The sequence below is a fragment of the Canis aureus genome, chromosome 22 (genome assembly GCF_053574225.1).
Source record: "Canis aureus isolate CA01 chromosome 22, VMU_Caureus_v.1.0, whole genome shotgun sequence".
Lineage (NCBI taxonomy): Eukaryota > Metazoa > Chordata > Mammalia > Carnivora > Canidae > Canis > Canis aureus.
This window is the reverse complement of record NC_135632.1, coordinates 7,488,554-7,506,042: the sequence shown is the minus strand read 5'-3', so window position 1 is coordinate 7,506,042 and position 17,489 is coordinate 7,488,554. Positions and strand designations below refer to the sequence as shown.

The 17,489-nt window shown below is 40.2% G+C and overlaps 1 protein-coding gene across 2 annotated transcripts in view; it reads left to right on the top strand.

The window, feature by feature from the left end:
• Positions 1–634: 634 nt before the first annotated feature.
• TSC22D2 (TSC22 domain family member 2) overlaps positions 635–17,489 on the top strand; it is a 47,984-nt gene continuing 31,129 nt past the window's right edge. Inside the window, exons 1-2 of one of the 2 annotated variants that reach the window (XM_077864713.1) lie at positions 635–2,942; positions 14,034–14,105. In XM_077864713.1, coding sequence (XP_077720839.1) covers positions 1,021–2,942; positions 14,034–14,105 — 1,994 coding nt within the window. In that variant the 5' untranslated portion in view covers positions 635–1,020. The remainder of the gene's footprint in view (positions 2,943–14,033; positions 14,106–17,489) is intronic. The other variant, XM_077864714.1, reaches the window with a different exon arrangement.

Here is a 17,489-nt window from a genome sequence, read left to right as displayed (position 1 = left end):
GCGGCGGCGGCAGCGGGGCTGCTGCTCCTCCCAGCATCCCTGGCGCGGCCATTTCAGCCCCATCTTGGCCGAGGGGAGGGAGCTGCAGCCGCCGCTTGAGCAGTTTGAATTTTCAGTTTCTCCGGGGTCCGCCGACCGGGCGCACCGAGGAGGAGCCGAGGAAGCTCCCGCCGCTCGCTACCTCACGCAGCCGGAGCGTCTCCGCTCGCCGCCGCCGCCGCCGCCCCTCAGTCTTCTCAGGAGCCGCGCGGGGAGGCCGCCGCCGCCGCCGTCGCCGCCGCCCGCGGGGTGGCTCCCCCGTGAGGGGAGGACCGCGCCGGCCTTCCCTCCCTCCCCCGGAGCGGGCTTCCGCCGGAGACGGCCGACATGGCCCCGGGGCTGAGCTCCGGCTGACGCCGGGGAGGAGGGGGCCGCCCGCGGACCTTCAGCCCGCCCCAGCCCGCCCCAGCCCGCGGCTCCGGCCGGAATCCGGACTCCCCGGCTCCGGACTCGCCGCCGCTTCCCCTGCTTCCCGGCGCTGACGAGCCCGAGCGGGGCCGCGCCGCCCCTCACGCCGCCCCTCGCGCCGCCGCCGCCGCCGCCGCCCCGCCGCGCTCCCGCGCCCTCCCGCCCCCGGCCGAGGCCTGCGGACCGCGCCGAGCGCCGAGCTGCGCCGACCACGGCGGCCCCGGCGCCGGGAGCAGGAAGCCGGCCGCCCGCCCCTGCCCTCGCGCCCGCGCCCGCGCCCGCGCCGCCGCCGAGGGGATTGAATTGAGGCGCCGCGGCTGCGGGAGGCGACGAGGAAGGAGGAGCGGCCGCGCGAGGGCGTCGGGGGGCAGAGCCGGAGGAAGCGGCGCGGAGGGATGCGTCCCGGAGCGGCCGGCGCCCCGAGCGGCCGGGGGCTCTGAGCAGCGGCCGCCCGGCCTCCCCGACCCCAGCGCGGACTCGGACTTTGCCTCCTGGGGGCCCCCCCTTGCCGGTTTCCGGCCACACCGCGGAGGAGCCGGCGCGCCTCTCCGCCCCCCGCCGGCCTCCCTCACCATGTCCAAGATGCCGGCCAAGAAGAAGAGCTGCTTCCAGATCACCAGTGTCACCACCGCCCAGGTGGCCACTAGCATCACCGAGGACACCGAGAGCCTGGACGACCCGGACGAGTCGCGCACAGAGGACGTGTCCTCCGAGATCTTCGACGTGTCTCGGGCCACCGACTACGGCCCCGAGGAGGTCTGCGAGCGCAGCTCCTCCGAAGAGACGCTCAACAATGTTGGGGATGCGGAGACTCCCGGGACCGTGTCCCCGAACCTCCTGCTGGACGGACAGCTGGCGGCCGCGGCGGCGGCTCCCGCCAACGGAGGAGGAGCCGCGGCGGCCCGGAGCGTGGCCGGCGCGCTGGCCGGTACCCCGGCGGCCCCCTCGGCGGGGGCACCGGGCGCCCCCCCGGCGGCGGGCTCGTCCGCCGGGCCTGGGACTGCGGCCCCAGCACAGCCCCCCACCACTTGCAGTTCCCGTTTTCGAGTCATCAAGCTGGACCACGGGAGCGGGGAGCCCTACCGACGCGGCCGATGGACGTGCATGGAATACTATGAGCGGGATTCAGACAGCAGCGTCCTGACCAGGTCCGGGGATTGCATTAGGCACAGCAGTACTTTCGACCAGACTGCGGAGCGGGACAGCGGCCTGGGCGCCACCGGAGGGTCGGTGGTGGTGGTGGTGGCCTCCGTGCCGGGGGCGCACGGGCCCGACTCGGGAACTGACAGTTCCCTGACTGCTGTGTCACAGCTACCCCCGTCGGAGAAAATGAGCCAGCCCGCCCCGGCCCAGCCGCAGAGTTTTGGCGTTGGGCAGCCACAGCCACCGCCGCCCGTAGGTGGGGCTGTGGTTCAAAGCGCGGCTCCGGTGCCGCCGTTCCCGGGAGCCGCGGCCGGGCCACAGCCAATGATCGCGGCCCCGCAGCCAAGCCAGCCCCAGGGAACCGGCCCCGGCGTCCTCCCGCAGGGCCCCAGTGGACAAGGGCTGCCGCTGACGAATGTAACCCTGCCGCAGCAGCCGGGCCCCGCGGTCGGCGCTCCTGCGACGCAGCAGCCCCAGCCGTTCGCGTACCCCCAGCCTCAGCTACCGCCCGGGCATTTGCTGCCAGTCCAGCCCGCGGGGCAGAGTGAGTACCTACAGCAGCACGTGGCCGGCCTGCAGCCGCCAAGCCCCGCGCAGCCCTCGTCCACCGGCGCCGGAGCGAGCCTTCCCGTGGGCGCCGGCCCGACTGCCGCCGCGGTGGGGGCGCAGATAATGGGCGTGGCTTCCCTGCCCGGCGAGGCCGTGGCCCCGGGGCCGGGACCCGCGCCCGGAGGACAGGCGGCGCCCGGTCAGCCGGCCGGAGTGCCCCTGGCTGCTCTTGGATGCGCGGTGCAGCCGGGCCTGGTCCCCCCTGGGACCGTGCAGCCCCAGTCCGTGCCTCCGCCGCAGATGGGTGGCAGTGGGGCGCCGGCAGCCGTGCCCGGCGGCCCCCACGCCGTTCTACCCGGAGTTCCAAACGTGCCTGCAGCCGCGCCCGCTCCAAGCGTGCCTAGTGCGTCTACCACCTCCATTACTATGCCAAATGTCCCCGCGCCGCTGGCCCAGTCGCAGCAGCTGAGCAGCCATACGCCCGTCAGCCGGAGCAGCAGCGTAATCCCGCACGGTGGGCTGCCCTTAGCGCCAGGCACACCCAGTGCACCGACGAGTCTACCGCAGGCTGACCTAAGCCAGTTCCAGACTCAGACCCAGCCTTTGGTCGGGCAAGCCGACGATACCAGAAGAAAATCAGAACCCCTACCTCAACCACCACTTTCTCTCATTGCTGAAACTAAGCCTGTCGTGAAGCCTCCTGTTGCAGATGCCCTGGCCAACCCCCTTCAGTTAACACCTATGAACAGTCTCGCCACCTCTGTGTTCAGCATAGCTATTCCCGTGGATGGCGATGAAGACAGGTATGGAAATCTTCCTTAAAATACTTGATAGGAACCCTTGACCAAACACTAGTTTAGAATGCAACTTAAGAGTTCTTCCCCCCCCCCCCCCCGCAGTTTGAGGCCCTTAGCATTTTTTAAATAGACAAATTGCGTTTTTAGTCAGATTGATTTGTCAGTTTTTGAAAAGGCGTTAGTTTTAGATTGCTAATGTAAAGGTGTGTGATGAGAGAATTGGTCTTGTCACAGTCATTTAAGAGCATTGAATTAGATAAGGATACAACGTTTGTTCATTCAGAAAGATGGGTTTAAGCTTAATTTTCTCGATTTACAGGTGGTACCTGGTAGATTATGCCCCATAGCATTTTCTTAGGTAACAATCACACCTGAACGCTTATGGCAGAGTTTTGTCAGTGTGAGTTTGGAGACCAGGACATACAATTAGAAGTTTCCCATTCTGGAAAACCAGAGGTCGTATAATAGGGATAGATCCATGTAAGGAATCTCCTCCAGTGTGTCTGCAAAGGCTGGAGAGAGTGGTGAAATGTCATGTCTGGCTTTGAAGATCATATCGTCCTCCAGCCTTTTTAATAAAAGAACATAGAAGGTCAGGAGGCTTCCCAGTGACATCGTTAAGACCCCCCCCCCCTTTTTTTTAAAGCAAAAGGTGTGTTATCATCCATCAGTTTTTTGTTTTGTTTTGTTTTGTTTTACTATAGAAAGGGAGGTATGAAATAAGACTCTGACAGTAGTAAAAGCTACAGTTCTTGAAGTTAGAGTAATTTTATAGTAAAAGTGTTCATGTCAATAATTGGCTCCCTCTATTTAAGGGATGCTTTCTATAATGGTTTAAGTGAAAATTGGTGTATTGCCATACCAATTCTACAACAGTTGATGTTTGGTTATGGTTCAGTGAGGATTTTAAGTGGTTTTCAGGAAATGTCACCGGAAAATTTGACACACATTGCAAATTTTTAAAAACCGACTTGTTACAAAGCTTTAAAATTACATTTAAAAATTACAGAGAAGGTTTTAGGTACTTTACAGTTAAGCATTTATTTGCTGGAGTTTTTTCTTTTGAGCGAGGTTAATTTTAGATATGTTAAAAGCTGTTTTTATGGGTTTCTAGAATAATTGGTGTGTAGAACAATGAGATCTGTTAAAGCTTTTTCTTCTTGTTTCTTCTGAGTTCCTTCACATTCTTAACTTTTCATTTCTAATTAGCCCTGAATTATTGTTATATACTTCTGTTGGTTTGAAAAATGCTCACTGAAATCATCTTCTCTGCTTTTTGTAATTCAAAGTTCATCTTTTTTTGTAGGTGACTTGCTTGTTGGGAGTCTTTTTTCCATTTGAGAACTCTTAGAGAATACCACGTGTCCCATAAGTGAGCCCAGCTAGCTAGTCATTGAGAAATTTTATATGGATGGGACTAACCAAGTAAGAAACTGATTCCACAAGCCATTCAGAAAAATCCCTCTTTACATCTGCTCCCATATTTCATTTTTCACACATAGGGGCACATCTGAAATGCAGATTGAGTTTATTTGTTCACCTTTTGTAAGAGGCAACAGATAATCTTCCCTTTTCTAGCTGCCAGAAGCCAGGTTTTTCTCATGGGTTGGTAAATAATCATTTGCTTGCCTCTCTGTTCCTATTGTACATTGCCCCCATATCTCAAGAAATGATGAGTGGTTTCCCAAACCACACTCCCCTCATAAAACACAGGCACATCTATAAATGAAGAATGTATTTTCTCTCCTCTTCACCACCTCTCTGTTTACAGCCTTTGTAATTAAATTCCCCAGAACTTTAATACGATGATATGGCATGAAGCAGAGAGCTCTGTTGACAAATGGAAACTCTGGGATGTATTCTTTAGGGTATGACCTCAAAATGCAATTATTTATCCTCTTAACTTTATTAAAAGGGTTAATTATTTTTGAGAGTCTTATTTCAGAAGGTGAATGAACTACAGATACTAACCGTATCTGTTCTTATCAATTGCAACAGTTAATCCAGTGCTGGGGTTTTGATGTGTGTGCAGTCCTATATTAAATGTGTTACTTCCCTCCCCCACCCAGTCTTTTAAAATCTGCATTGCTTATCAAATGTCCATTTCTAATTTTTGTTATACTCTTTCATTGGTTTTTAATGTAACATGCTAGTTTTCAAGATGTAATCTTACACATTTGACTATTTTGTCTCTGGACCAACACACCTGGTGAAGGAATAAATCCATTAAGTAGAAAGTTTTTTGTTTTTGTTTTTAATGGAAAGCCTTTGTAAAAGGGAATTTTAAAGTTGTATGCTTGAAATTAAATAACAGTTTTTCTAGGCGTATGCTAAAATTACTGAGATGACTATTTTTGAGGAAAACGTACCAACAAAAATCATAATTTTAATATGATTTGGGGTTGCCTTCTTAAAATCTGCATACAGTTTTAGTTGCAGTCATTCAAATGCAAAATAAAACATTGGAGTGACAGGTCTTGAGTAATTATGACTTTGTGAATGGATTGACAAATTTCAGATCCTAAAATTTTGTGAATAGTTGCTCTTTTAAGTTACTGTGTTAGTAACTAGTTTTTTGAGAAAAGGAAGGAAAATGGAAGATTAACAAATGATTGAGTTTCTTCAGTTTGATATATTGAAAACTATCTTGTGATTTTTGGCTCCATTACCATAATACAAGGCTTCATTTTGAGACTTTTTGAAAAGAGGACTTTATAGTCATACATTTTAGTAATATACCTTTCAAAGGGCTGATGGTTGTATATAGAAAGCGAGAATATATTTTAAAGTTCAGTTAACACTGCCTGTTGACTCTATATTAGTAATTACTCTAAAGTCTATATATTATTCTAGCCTTTCTCATTGGAAAGGCTTATAGTCAGTTGTTTCTTTAAACTGATTTTGTGTAAACTGGAGAATATTGTAATGGTTGAAAATATAGTTCATAAAAAAGCCACTTTTCCAGTGAAAGTTACAAAATTTGTTTAAATTACTTACACACTTAACAGACCCCTTTTTGGTAAATGGGGAGAGATGCAAAATATTACTGGCCCTTTTGGAAAGGGAACACAGTACAGATCGTTTTCCATAGATAGCTGACCAATGTGAACCCTGTAGGCCACATTCCAGGAACTCTTATGAATGGCTGCAATTGTGAACTGTCAGCTACAACCAAGGATTGTTAGAAACCTGGTTGTAAGGATCCCTTAGTGGTAGATATCTTTATATCTTGTTTAATGACTTTATTTGTGTAGCTTGCTAATGACTACTGATTAAGTATTATAAATTGTGAATGTTAAGTGGTGTACCCTGGTAGGTGCTATTACTACTAATTTTGTTTATACAATTATATGTATATCTCAAATATATACACACATACTTGTGCAGGTTTTTAACTTGATGATTGAGATTATGTAAATGTATAAGAGCCAGAACTGTCACTCTTTATTGTATAATCTATAGATACTTACTATAGAGCTCTGAAAGTCTCACTGCATTTAGTCTTTACAAATGAAAGCTCCTTAGGTGAATCTGTATTTCTTGGGAGCTATGTTTCTTTATCAGTATTGAAATGTGGACATAGTTTTGCCCTTCCAGCTTTTCAGTTGTTTAAATCACACACTGCATGTTATCTTATGTACTCTTACCCAGGATTTTGTGATCAAAGTGTAAATCCTGTGTATGAGTGGCGTTATTATTTAATATGAAAAATGATGGATTCATCAGAGTGCCATACTAATTACTAAAATATACTTTAGTCATAAACATGGCTCTAAATAAAGGCAGTTATCATAGATTTCCAGAAGGATTGATGGTCCAAAAGTGTATCAGTAGGAATATGGCTTTAGTTTTGTTTTTTTATTAGCAGTGACCTATATATTGTTCAAAAGTTTTTATGAACTAAATTCTATAGGCTGTACATTGCATAACCTTTAGTAAACATAGGGGCTTATATGTGTGTGCGTAAGGCACACTCTAAGTAGCTATTTTAGTAACACTATTTTTTCCTTGTAGGGGGAGTATCTTGAATGAAACTGCTTTTATGAGAAGTCATTTTTTTTTTTAAATAATACTAGTACTGTGCTGTATATGTTTTCTACTTCCTGAGGATAAGTGTAATATTAAACTGTTCTTTGAGAATTCTGATATCACTGCTTTGGAAATAGTAAAACATGATACTGGATTTATAGATCTGGTATTTGCTAATTTGAAATAGAGTTTAGTCTTTCTCTGCACCAGAAGAGATTGGAAGTAAGTCATGCGCTTTAGTGTTCTAGTAACAAAGAGCACCCCCAACAATCAGATGGTTAAAAAAGACCAAAATTAGTCTCTTTACGGAGGAATGGTTTTGATAGGGGAATATAAAAAGATCTTGGCTTTTCTTTCCTAAAATAACAGAAGTTGGGGCAGGGGGAGGTAGAGAGTGATGGCAGATAACCAAGACAGAAGAAAATAGAGCAAAATAACATGAAATACGGGTCTCAGAAGGAATTAGGAACACTTATTACTACTGAAGAAAAGGCATCTAATTCCTTTTTTAAATAATTGTTTTAGACTAGTAGGTATTTCCTTTTTGAACAAATACTGTTTATTTCTTAATACTCCTTAAGTATGAGGAAGAGGGGGTTTATAAAAACAGATTTGTCTATTTTAATGTGGCCTTAATGATGATGTTCCCTAAGTAATTTCTTGTTAATGGGAAGAGCAGAGTTTAATAAAAATTTGTAATAGTTGACAGTATTTAAGGGGTATGAATAGCAAAATTCCTGACTTGGAATAAATCCTTTATGTTAGTTTTTTCTTTATACTAAACCAAGTGGACTTGTGATTTGAGGCTGCTCTTTTATGTGGTCTAATAAAATTACTGCATCCACAAAGAATGTACATACCTGAATCATTGGTATAATTTGGGTCTTTCCCACAGCAGTTCTTGAACATACCAGATTACTCAATATTTATTACATTCTTAATCTGGCAATCTGACATAGCTCAGGGCAAAAACCCCTCCATAAAGATTTAGGAACAGTAACCAATTCATATCATTCCTATACATTGTTCTATGACTTTCATAATGTATTTTAATGTATACATTTCAAATTTGGCTGATAATATTAAGGATATGTTATTTGCTTATATCTCTAAAAAGTATGTTCATAATTTCTGCTTTTAAACAGCTGAATTAAGTTTCATTCATGCTTCTCTGGGTTGCTTACATCTCAAATTTAAAGCCCAATATTAGACTTAGTTTTATTTCTCTGTACCCTACTAACATTTGTTAAAAAGAATGAACTCTTATTAAGTTGTATGTTTATATGTGATGGTTACATTAAAATTCTGCAGATCATTGAGTAGGACATACACTAAGTCCCATGTTAGTTGGAGTAAGCAAGACAAATAAGTGAAGTCCTAATGTTAAATTACTTAAAGCCTCCTTTCCCCATGAGCTTTCACTAAAATTTGATAAAATAATATTAATGTATAGATAGAAGAGAAACTGAAATTAATATGTCGATTATTTGTAAGTAACGCTGGTGTGTTTTAAATGCAATTTTTAACGTTTTAGGCAATACTTCATTATTAAACAAGTAAATTGTTTAATCTGTGAATGAAAGATGCCCAAAGCAAAGTTTAAAACTAACTAGTTTCTAGGGGAGAATTAGAAATAAGTTTTACTAAATAGTTTTGTAAGTTAAACCAAAACCCATCTTTGTATTTGAGCTACCTAGCTTTTGAAAAACAAAAAAGGAGAGGGAGGCTCTTGGTCAAATAGAATCAGTAGAGTGTTTAATTATGTTTTAGCGTGTAATGTGAATGACTGTTACAGACAGTGGAGTTGGACATGCCTGGGCTGAAGTCCCAACTATGCTATATACCTGAAGCATTTTTTGGCCTTCAGCTCTCATTATTTAGTCTTATAGACCCCATGTTTACCCCCATATGAAAAATGAGGATAATACTTGTGTTGGTGAGGTTGAGAGGATTAAATGAGGTATACAAATAATTTGTCAACAATTCGTATATAATGTATGTATGGCAAGCATACACATACCGAAATATTAGCAATTGCATAGTCCACAAACTGCTCTCCCAGATCACATCCTAACATGCTATAAATCATAGCGAGAGTCTTCAGTTTTGATCTGAAAGTATAATTGCATGGTATGGATGTAATCAGAGAAAGGGAGACATTGTTCTAGGCCAGAAAAGTCATGATGATGTAAGATTTATAGCAGTTGTGTTCTAATCCTGGCTTTTCTACCACTTAGTCCGTTTCTTTGGTTAAGTCTTTTATCTCCGTTTTCCTCATTGGTAAAGTTAGAATTTGAGACTTGGGCAGATTTTTAAGGTTCCCTGTGTATGACTCGATACATTTAGATGCGTTTCATAAGAGAGCTTGCCAACTTAAACCTTCCTGCCACCAGACTATCATGTGACCAAAAAAACAAAGCTTGCAGATACTCATCAAGTAGATTGAATGCCCAAGAAAACACTTAAAGTGACAGTATGCCATTCAACTTTGTGTTCTCTAAATAGTAAGTACTTGGATACAGAAATGAGGACTATCCTGCCCTGCCAAGATCTCAGATTATATGAAAATAATTATCAAACGTGTACTTTGATATACATTATAGACAGTGGTAGAATAAATATAAGGTGCTAATCAGAACAGTTTAGGACACAAAGCCAGATTTAGTATGGGGAGGAAATAGACTGACTCCTGCTTAAAATTATTATCTGTGTAGGTAATACATTCACACAGCTCTAAATATACAAGAATATAAACTGAAAGCCTCTGCACCTCCAGCCACCCAGTTTCTGTCCTCAGCATCATTCCGTTATTGTGCATTCTTTTAAAGACAACTCTTAGACTGAATTTTTAAATGGGTGACTTAGGTTAGGTCACTGATAAAAAAAAAAAGGATGATTTTCTGAGTAGAGGAAGATGACAGTTTGTGTAACAGTGTGGAAGAATGAGATGTCAGATTTGGGAAATGATGTGATTAATTTGACAGGAACCAGAGTGAAGGGCTTAAATGTCATGGTGAGAAATTGAGGTGTTGTGTTTTTTATTTTTTATCAGAAGTTTATGGTTGCCATTAAAGGTGTTTCTTGAAGCTTTTATTGTTAAAGTAGTATGTATCTTGGAACCATTTCATTATCCTTTTCAGTGATTGTTGTACTTAACAATGTTGGAATATTTGGTATCCGTTAAGATACTCTACCAAAAGTAGATTTTTATATAGCATGATGTGGAAACTGTAATCCTATATTAAATACAAACCAAGCTTAAATTTTGTTAGGCCTTATGGATGCATAATCTCTTTTCAGCAACTGTAAGGAAGTGTTCCTCCCATTTTTATGGACTAAGGAAACAGACTTTGAGGATTTGAATTACATAGTTATTGAGTAACATTGCATAGATTCAGAGTGAGGCCTTCTGAGTCCAAAGCCAGTGCTTTTGGATATTTCCAGAGTTAGTTTTGTTTTATTAATTTGCTGATTATGAGATGGAGGAAGGAAAAGCTTCTCTAGCTACTGATATTTTGTGTTGTAACCCTTTACCTAAAGGATATTTTTAATCATTTTAAATCCTTTAGATAATAATGTTGGAGATGGCCCTTGTTCCTCTGCTTATTGTGTTTCCCTGGCTTCTATTTAGAGATCTTTAAAGTTGAGTTTTGACATAAGGGAAGAAAATATTTGCTGAGTTCAGGGCTCATGTACCTCATCCTTTAAGCTCCCACAATGTTTGTAGTTTAGTTTTTAGGTATAGTATATGTCTATGTTTTTCCTCTGTTACAGTTACTCTACAAAGATAGTATCTTAGCAAAGCAGGTAGATATGTGTCACATTCTAGTCACTCTGTGATGTACTACTTTCATGTACTCAGAAATTAACAGGACAGGTTATTTAGTATATAAAGTCAAGGGGAAAAGGATATGTTTTGTTCATTGATTTTGAAAAATGTCTACAAATGAGAGAACATTTTCATTTTTCATTTATGTGGCTGAAATAAATTCGGAATAAACCACACCTCAGTCTTCCTAAGAAGTGCTTTCTTGGCTTTATATTTAGATCAGTAGTTAACATTGACATCAAATATGTTATTAGAAAACTGGTTTCAAATTTTATTTCTTGGGCAGAAGAGAAATTTGTGACCAAAGTTGGATAAAATTCATTATATCTTTCTAATAAATTTTTATTAATGTTGGTTGCCACTTGGTGCCTTCAGATTACATAGACTGTAACCTTGAAATGATCCCCATTAACAGTGTTTTCCTTGGGCTTTTAATTTCCTCAATTTTATGTCATTCCAAAACAGAAGTCTTTGATGATCAAGCCCTTCAGTATTTACAAATGGCTCTTTTGAAGTTCTTGATCAGCTAGGTTTTACAGACTTGTTTAACCTATGCCTATTAATCAATATTTTGAGAGTAATTGTTGCTATTTGCTAGAAATCCCTCAAGTTTATGGAAAACATCCCTGCTGAAGTATTCCAGAAACCAAAAATGTCATGTTTTATAAGACTTGTCTAAATGTTTATCTTTGGAATCTAGACTATTTAAATTTTTCTAGAGTACATAGATTGTATTACTCCATATGGCTTCTTCATTTTGAATGTATGTAGAAAGTGATTCACTGCCAGCTTTTGCAACCTAAATCTATTCGTTCTGACATGTTCTGAAGACTTTAGGTTCGTTTGTAGTATTTTATTTCATAGGTTCCTTTTTTGCCCCAAGATACACAACTAACTGCAGATATGTTCTTTTTTCACTTCTACATTTGACTTATGAGAAACATTTCATTTTTAGAGTCTGTGCTGTAAAAATGCTGGAGTCTCATAACTTAAGTTATATGATTTCATTTAAAACGAATTTATCTGGCATGAATTTGATTCAAATTAAATATATATGTATGTATTTTTCTAAAGTCAGGGGATCTGAAGGTTTTTTTAAAGAATGTCATCCTCATAAATATATTGTAAATACTCTTTAATGAATTTTAAATTCCAGACTTGCAGAATAACCTCTAGGTTTACTCTTTATTATTTTCTCATATTTAGTACTTTCCTCTTTGAGTTACTCTGTTTTAAATCCAAGGTCTTCAAATAGACCTTTGTGAGTTTGCTAACTTGTCATATGGTCCCGGGTAAGCCTGATATTAAAAAAAAAAAAAAAAAAAAAATGCCAATCGAGTTTTCAGTTGGTTCAGTTGTCTCTGATTTAATTGTTAGACTGATTTCCAAGTAAGTACAGTGGAGAGAAAAGGGCCTGACAAATATATCTTGAGAGGATCCAAGCTGTTAAATAGTAGTTAGCAGCCTCTTAATCCTTGATATTAGTAGGTCTTGGACCTAGTCTAGAGAAAAATAGAGAAAGAGTTAAAAGAATAGAAAGGAGTTTAAAGTAGATAGAGCAGGCAAAGAGAAATACATACACTGAAGATGCCAATTAAAGCAGTTGCTTTGGTGATACTCTGGCTTCTAGTGTCTTGTCTGCCTTTCCTAATTTTGGATCATCTAAGAGGTACCCTAGTGTTAAAATAAAAAACGCCTTTTAAAAAATGTATTTTTAAAAAACTCAGTAGATGAATGATACAGTAAGGCTAATCTGAATTTTGAAATCATGGAATTTATTGAGCATTTGTTCTGCTTGTTGATCATTGACACTTGATTGGTATTCCAGTAGAATTTGGAAATTGTTTTCTTATTGTACTAGTAATGTAGAGACTGTCTTAAGGTGCTTGTGAGGGTCTCAGAATTGCCATGTTGTATTTGAACTTCATTTTGGTGATAAAATAATAGCCATTATTTGTTGGCCATTGATTATATATACAGGGAGCTTTATATATAGTCTCAGTTCCTTAACCACCCTGCAAGGTTTAGATCATAATATCACCATTTAACTGATAAAGAGACAAACCTGGAGAGGTTAATATTGAACTCTACTGTATGTTTAGCATAGTGGTTTAAGAGCATAAACTCTAGGACCAGATTGTTACCTACTAGCTCTGTGTCATCAGTCAAGTAACTTCTATCTGATCTGTTTCCTTATTGATGAGATGGGAACAATAATAACACCTACCACTTAGGGTTGTTGTAGAATTGCATTAATAAATGTAAAACAATCAGAATAATGTCTGGTATGTAATAAGCACTTGTGTTCTTAACTTGCTGTTAGTTGGCTATAGCATGGGTCAAGGATTTTAGAGGTAATGTGACAAGTTTTTGTTAGCTCCCTAGTGTTGTATAGATTGGAGTTGGGGAACTACGGGAATATGCTGAGGTAGACGGGGAGCTATTAGAAAGCAGGTTTGTCAAAAGGTTAGTTAGTAGTCCCTAAGAAACTACTCCAGAGCTGTGAGGTGAATCATGAAGGCTGGGAGCTTGCCAGGATGAGCCCATCAGTTAAGATTCTATGGTTATAGCCCTAGGGAGTGTGTCTCTAGGGAATGGTAGAAATAGATGGTGATTAAGATGTGGGAGCTTTTACCTCTTAAAGGGGCATTACTAATGCAAGAAATTAGAAAACTGTCATATAATTGCTGTGCCATGTTTTGCCCTAATCCAGAGAAACCACATGTAAATAAATGGATTATGAAGGTAGAAATCATATCAGGTTCATCCCAGAAAAGGACTCAATTGTTCATCATCAAACCCTATCAAATAGATCTGAATTTTTATATTATGAAGATGTAGTAGCTTAATTTATTTTACATGAATATCATACCTGGGAACAGCTTTGCTAAACTGCTAAATGTTTAGAGACTTATAAAGGCATCTGATACAGAGTAGTATGCACTGGTCCCATTCACATGAATATAAACATAGGCGCACACACATAATTGGATGTTATTTTATCTGTATTAAACCCTTTCTTCTAGAACCATAATCCTGAATTATTGTGAGGGTCAGCTGGATTTCATTCGGTTTTTTCTTTCAAAATGTTTTTAAGCAAGCTTTTATGTAGTGTTTTTTTTTTTTATTAAAGCTGTTACACAATATTAGAAATCTAAAATCTTCCATCTTTTTTTGAAAAGTAGTGATTTTACTGTACTTTCTCAACCTCATTTCCATTTGATTCTTGGATCTCACAGGAATCCTTCAACTGCTTTCTACCAAGCGTTCCATTTGAACACGTTTCAGGAATCAAAGAACCTCTGGGATAGGTATGAATACTTACATATGGAATGCATACATACAAAAGTGTATGCATGAATTGCTTTGCACTGTACTGGTTTCTCATCATTAAACCTAAACTTTATATGTCATTTTAGGGGGGGAAATCATGCGATATCTAGCATGGGACAAAGCAGCAAAATAAACCAAAAGAACAATCTATATTTTAAATAGAATATAAACATACTTTTCTTTTTACTTCACTTTTAACTATATTTACTTTTTTGAAGGATTTACAGATTCTATTGAATTTTATTATATGAAATACCACTTATCCTTGTATATTTTAGTGTAAAAATATATTCTGTAAAATAAACTACAGTTAATTTACTTTTGTCCTATTTTATATGCTTTCTCTGTAAATGCCTTAGTGACTCAAAGCAAAATGTTATTTCATATTAAGAAATTGGAGAAATTACAAGACCAAGTTATCAAAAACAGTCATTGTTGAATCCTGTTGAGAAACTAACATCAAGCTTGTTTGTTAGATTCCCTAGACCTGCCTACTTTACTGTTTTGTAAACCCCTAAAACAGTTTTTCTCTTAGAAATGCTATATACATTTTGTTTTTAACTTTTTAAAATATAAAGTCTTAAGAGTTCATTTATAGCAAAAGATAATTTGGTTTATCTTTCTGCTTAACACACATTTTAAGTAGTATATGCTCTGTTCAGTTATTTTGCTGAATATTTATCAGTGCTCCATCATTCTGTCTTTAATTAATAGAACAAGCACAAATGCTATTTTAAAAATTCACACAAAGCTTCGTTAGATTCTTTTAACTCTGCCTGGCAACGCATTTGTGTCCTCTGGCATAGTTTGGATACTACTCATGGACTTAACTCCATCTCTTTCATTAGAAAAGAGTATTGCTAAGTGCATGTACATGTCATGTTCAGACATGGTTTATATTGCCTACAAATGGTAACAGTCTTTTAATTCTTAGGCTTGATTTGCTTGTGTGTTACTCTAAAGAGATTTTCTAACAAAACATCTTTTCAGTGAATGTTCCTTAACTGAAAATGTTTTAAAACAGTTACTTACAGAGCAAGAACTTCTAAAATTTATAGTACAATGTTTATAACTTCAATTTTGAAATTATATAGCTGTATCAATGTAAATTAAGACATAAATGTAAATTGTGGCATGAAACAAGCATGAAAGTTCAGTCATTCAAAAGGCTTATCCAGTGTAGCCAGGGTGAGTACTTTGGGTTGTACTTTCCCTTTTTTTTTTTTTTTTTTTATTTTATTTATTTATTTATGATAGAGAGAGAGAGAGAGGGGCAGAGACATAGGCAGAGGAAGAAGCAGGCTCCATGCACCAGGAGTCCGATGTGGGATTCGATCCCGGGTCTCCAGGATCGCGCCCTGGGCTAAAGGCAGGCGCCAAACCGCTGTGCCACCCAGGGATCCCTACTTTCCCATTAGAAAAAGGAAAAATAATATTCTGTTTAGAAATGTAATAAGAAATAGTATTGGTTGTATGGTAATTTATTTCAAATAGCTAAATTTTGTAAGCTACCACGATACCATTATTAATAAGAGCTATTATTTTCATCAGGACAATGTAGAAAGATGTTTTATTTTTTGTAATTTTGACCTAATATTAAAGGTTTTTGTTTCATAATAAAACAACCATAGAAGTTGCCTACTCATCATTTGTTGTTACAGCCAAATACTCCTTATCTGTTTTCTTTTCTAGATACAGAAGTATTTAAGGTATCAGAAATGGAGGCAAGTTGCTGTATCTGTAGTTTCTCATTGGTTGAATGTATTTTCTCTTCTCCTTGAAGCCTGTTATCCAGAGCCAAAACCGTTAATAGTTTGTTAATAGTACGTTAATGCCAAACTATAATCAGAACTTCTATTCTAGATCAGCCATTCTGCACTATAAGTTGGCCCTTTGGTACTAAAGTGACAGGTCCAACCCAATACTAGTGGTTTCCTTTTAACTTGGCACCTAGCTTATTAAATTTTCATTAGAGGGATACCTAGCTAGCTCAGTTGGTAGAGCGTGTGACTCTTGATCTCGGGGTCATGAGTCAAGCCCCAGGCTGGGTATAGAGATTACTTAAATAAGATAAAACTTAAAATTGTTTCAATTGATAGGAGCAGTAGGTTAGCTTTAATAGTTCTAACTGTATGACCTCAGTTGGCCAATATCTACTACAGACTTTTTAGTAATTATATTAGCAAATAAAGTATTACCGACTATACATTCTTTTTCATTGCAGACAGGGTTGAAGATTTGTGTTAAACTTTTAAAAATATTAAATATAACTTCTCCTGACTATGTTCGTGTTAGATTTCACCAAATTGCCTTGTTCATTTTTTTACTGTTATAAATTAAGGGTTTTTAAACCAATTTTACTAATTTGGCAAGTATGTATTTTGCAGGAATGATTCTATTGAACAGAACCATTCAAGAGCTTAAGGGACTGTAAATCCTTTACATTATCTACTTAGTTTGAGGTATAAAAATTGCTTATCAGTATGGACATATACTATATTTCAGGCTCTTATTTATGAAATCATGGAACTCATTTTCAGTAGACAGCTTTTAAGCCCTGTGCCAGTTTTCATTAAACCTGCCCTAAATAGCTGAAGATCCTTGGTTTTGCTTTACTTGAAAGACTGGAATTTTTTTTTTTTTTTTTTTTTTTTTTTTCAGAATTCTTCTAGCAGAGTATCTTTTAATCAAAATACAAGTAATTAATATACCTTTCCTCACATTGACTCAGAGGTCCCTAATGGCTCCTTTGTTTCCTTCCCTATTTAAATTAGAATTAGCAAGTTGACAAGTTTTCCACCCATTTGCTTCTGCCTGTATTTAGAAATTCTCTTTCCATTGATAGCCAATGCTTTATTCAGTTACTGTACTAAAATTGAAGCTACTGTCAAGCCTGCCTTTCCCTTTTCCTGTAGGTGCCATCATTGTTCTGTCTTCCCAGTTTGTCATTTGCAGAGTATTCAGGGAATCAATCAAGCTGAAACCATCTTACTCCAAATAAAAGGACACCTCTTATTCCAAATAAAAGGACAAATGATACTGATAGCTCAAAAATAATACAACCCTTCCTTAGGAAGTGCAGAATGTTTGTATTGATGGTTTATTAAACTGAATAATGTAGCTGTCATAATTAGCTTTCTGGAGATTATCTTACTATAGTGATACTTAGTGATAGTCTAGCCTATTGGCATTTCAGAGTAATAACTTTAAATTTTGACTTTCTACTTCTTTAAAGAACAGTCCCAAACTTAATTATTGGCATTGCTTTGTTAACAGCGACAAAATTAGAAGTTTAGAAACTTATTTTACTTAGGAAAGAGCCTGGGGAACAGGCTCTTGTTGGGAGTCCTTTGTCTGCAAAA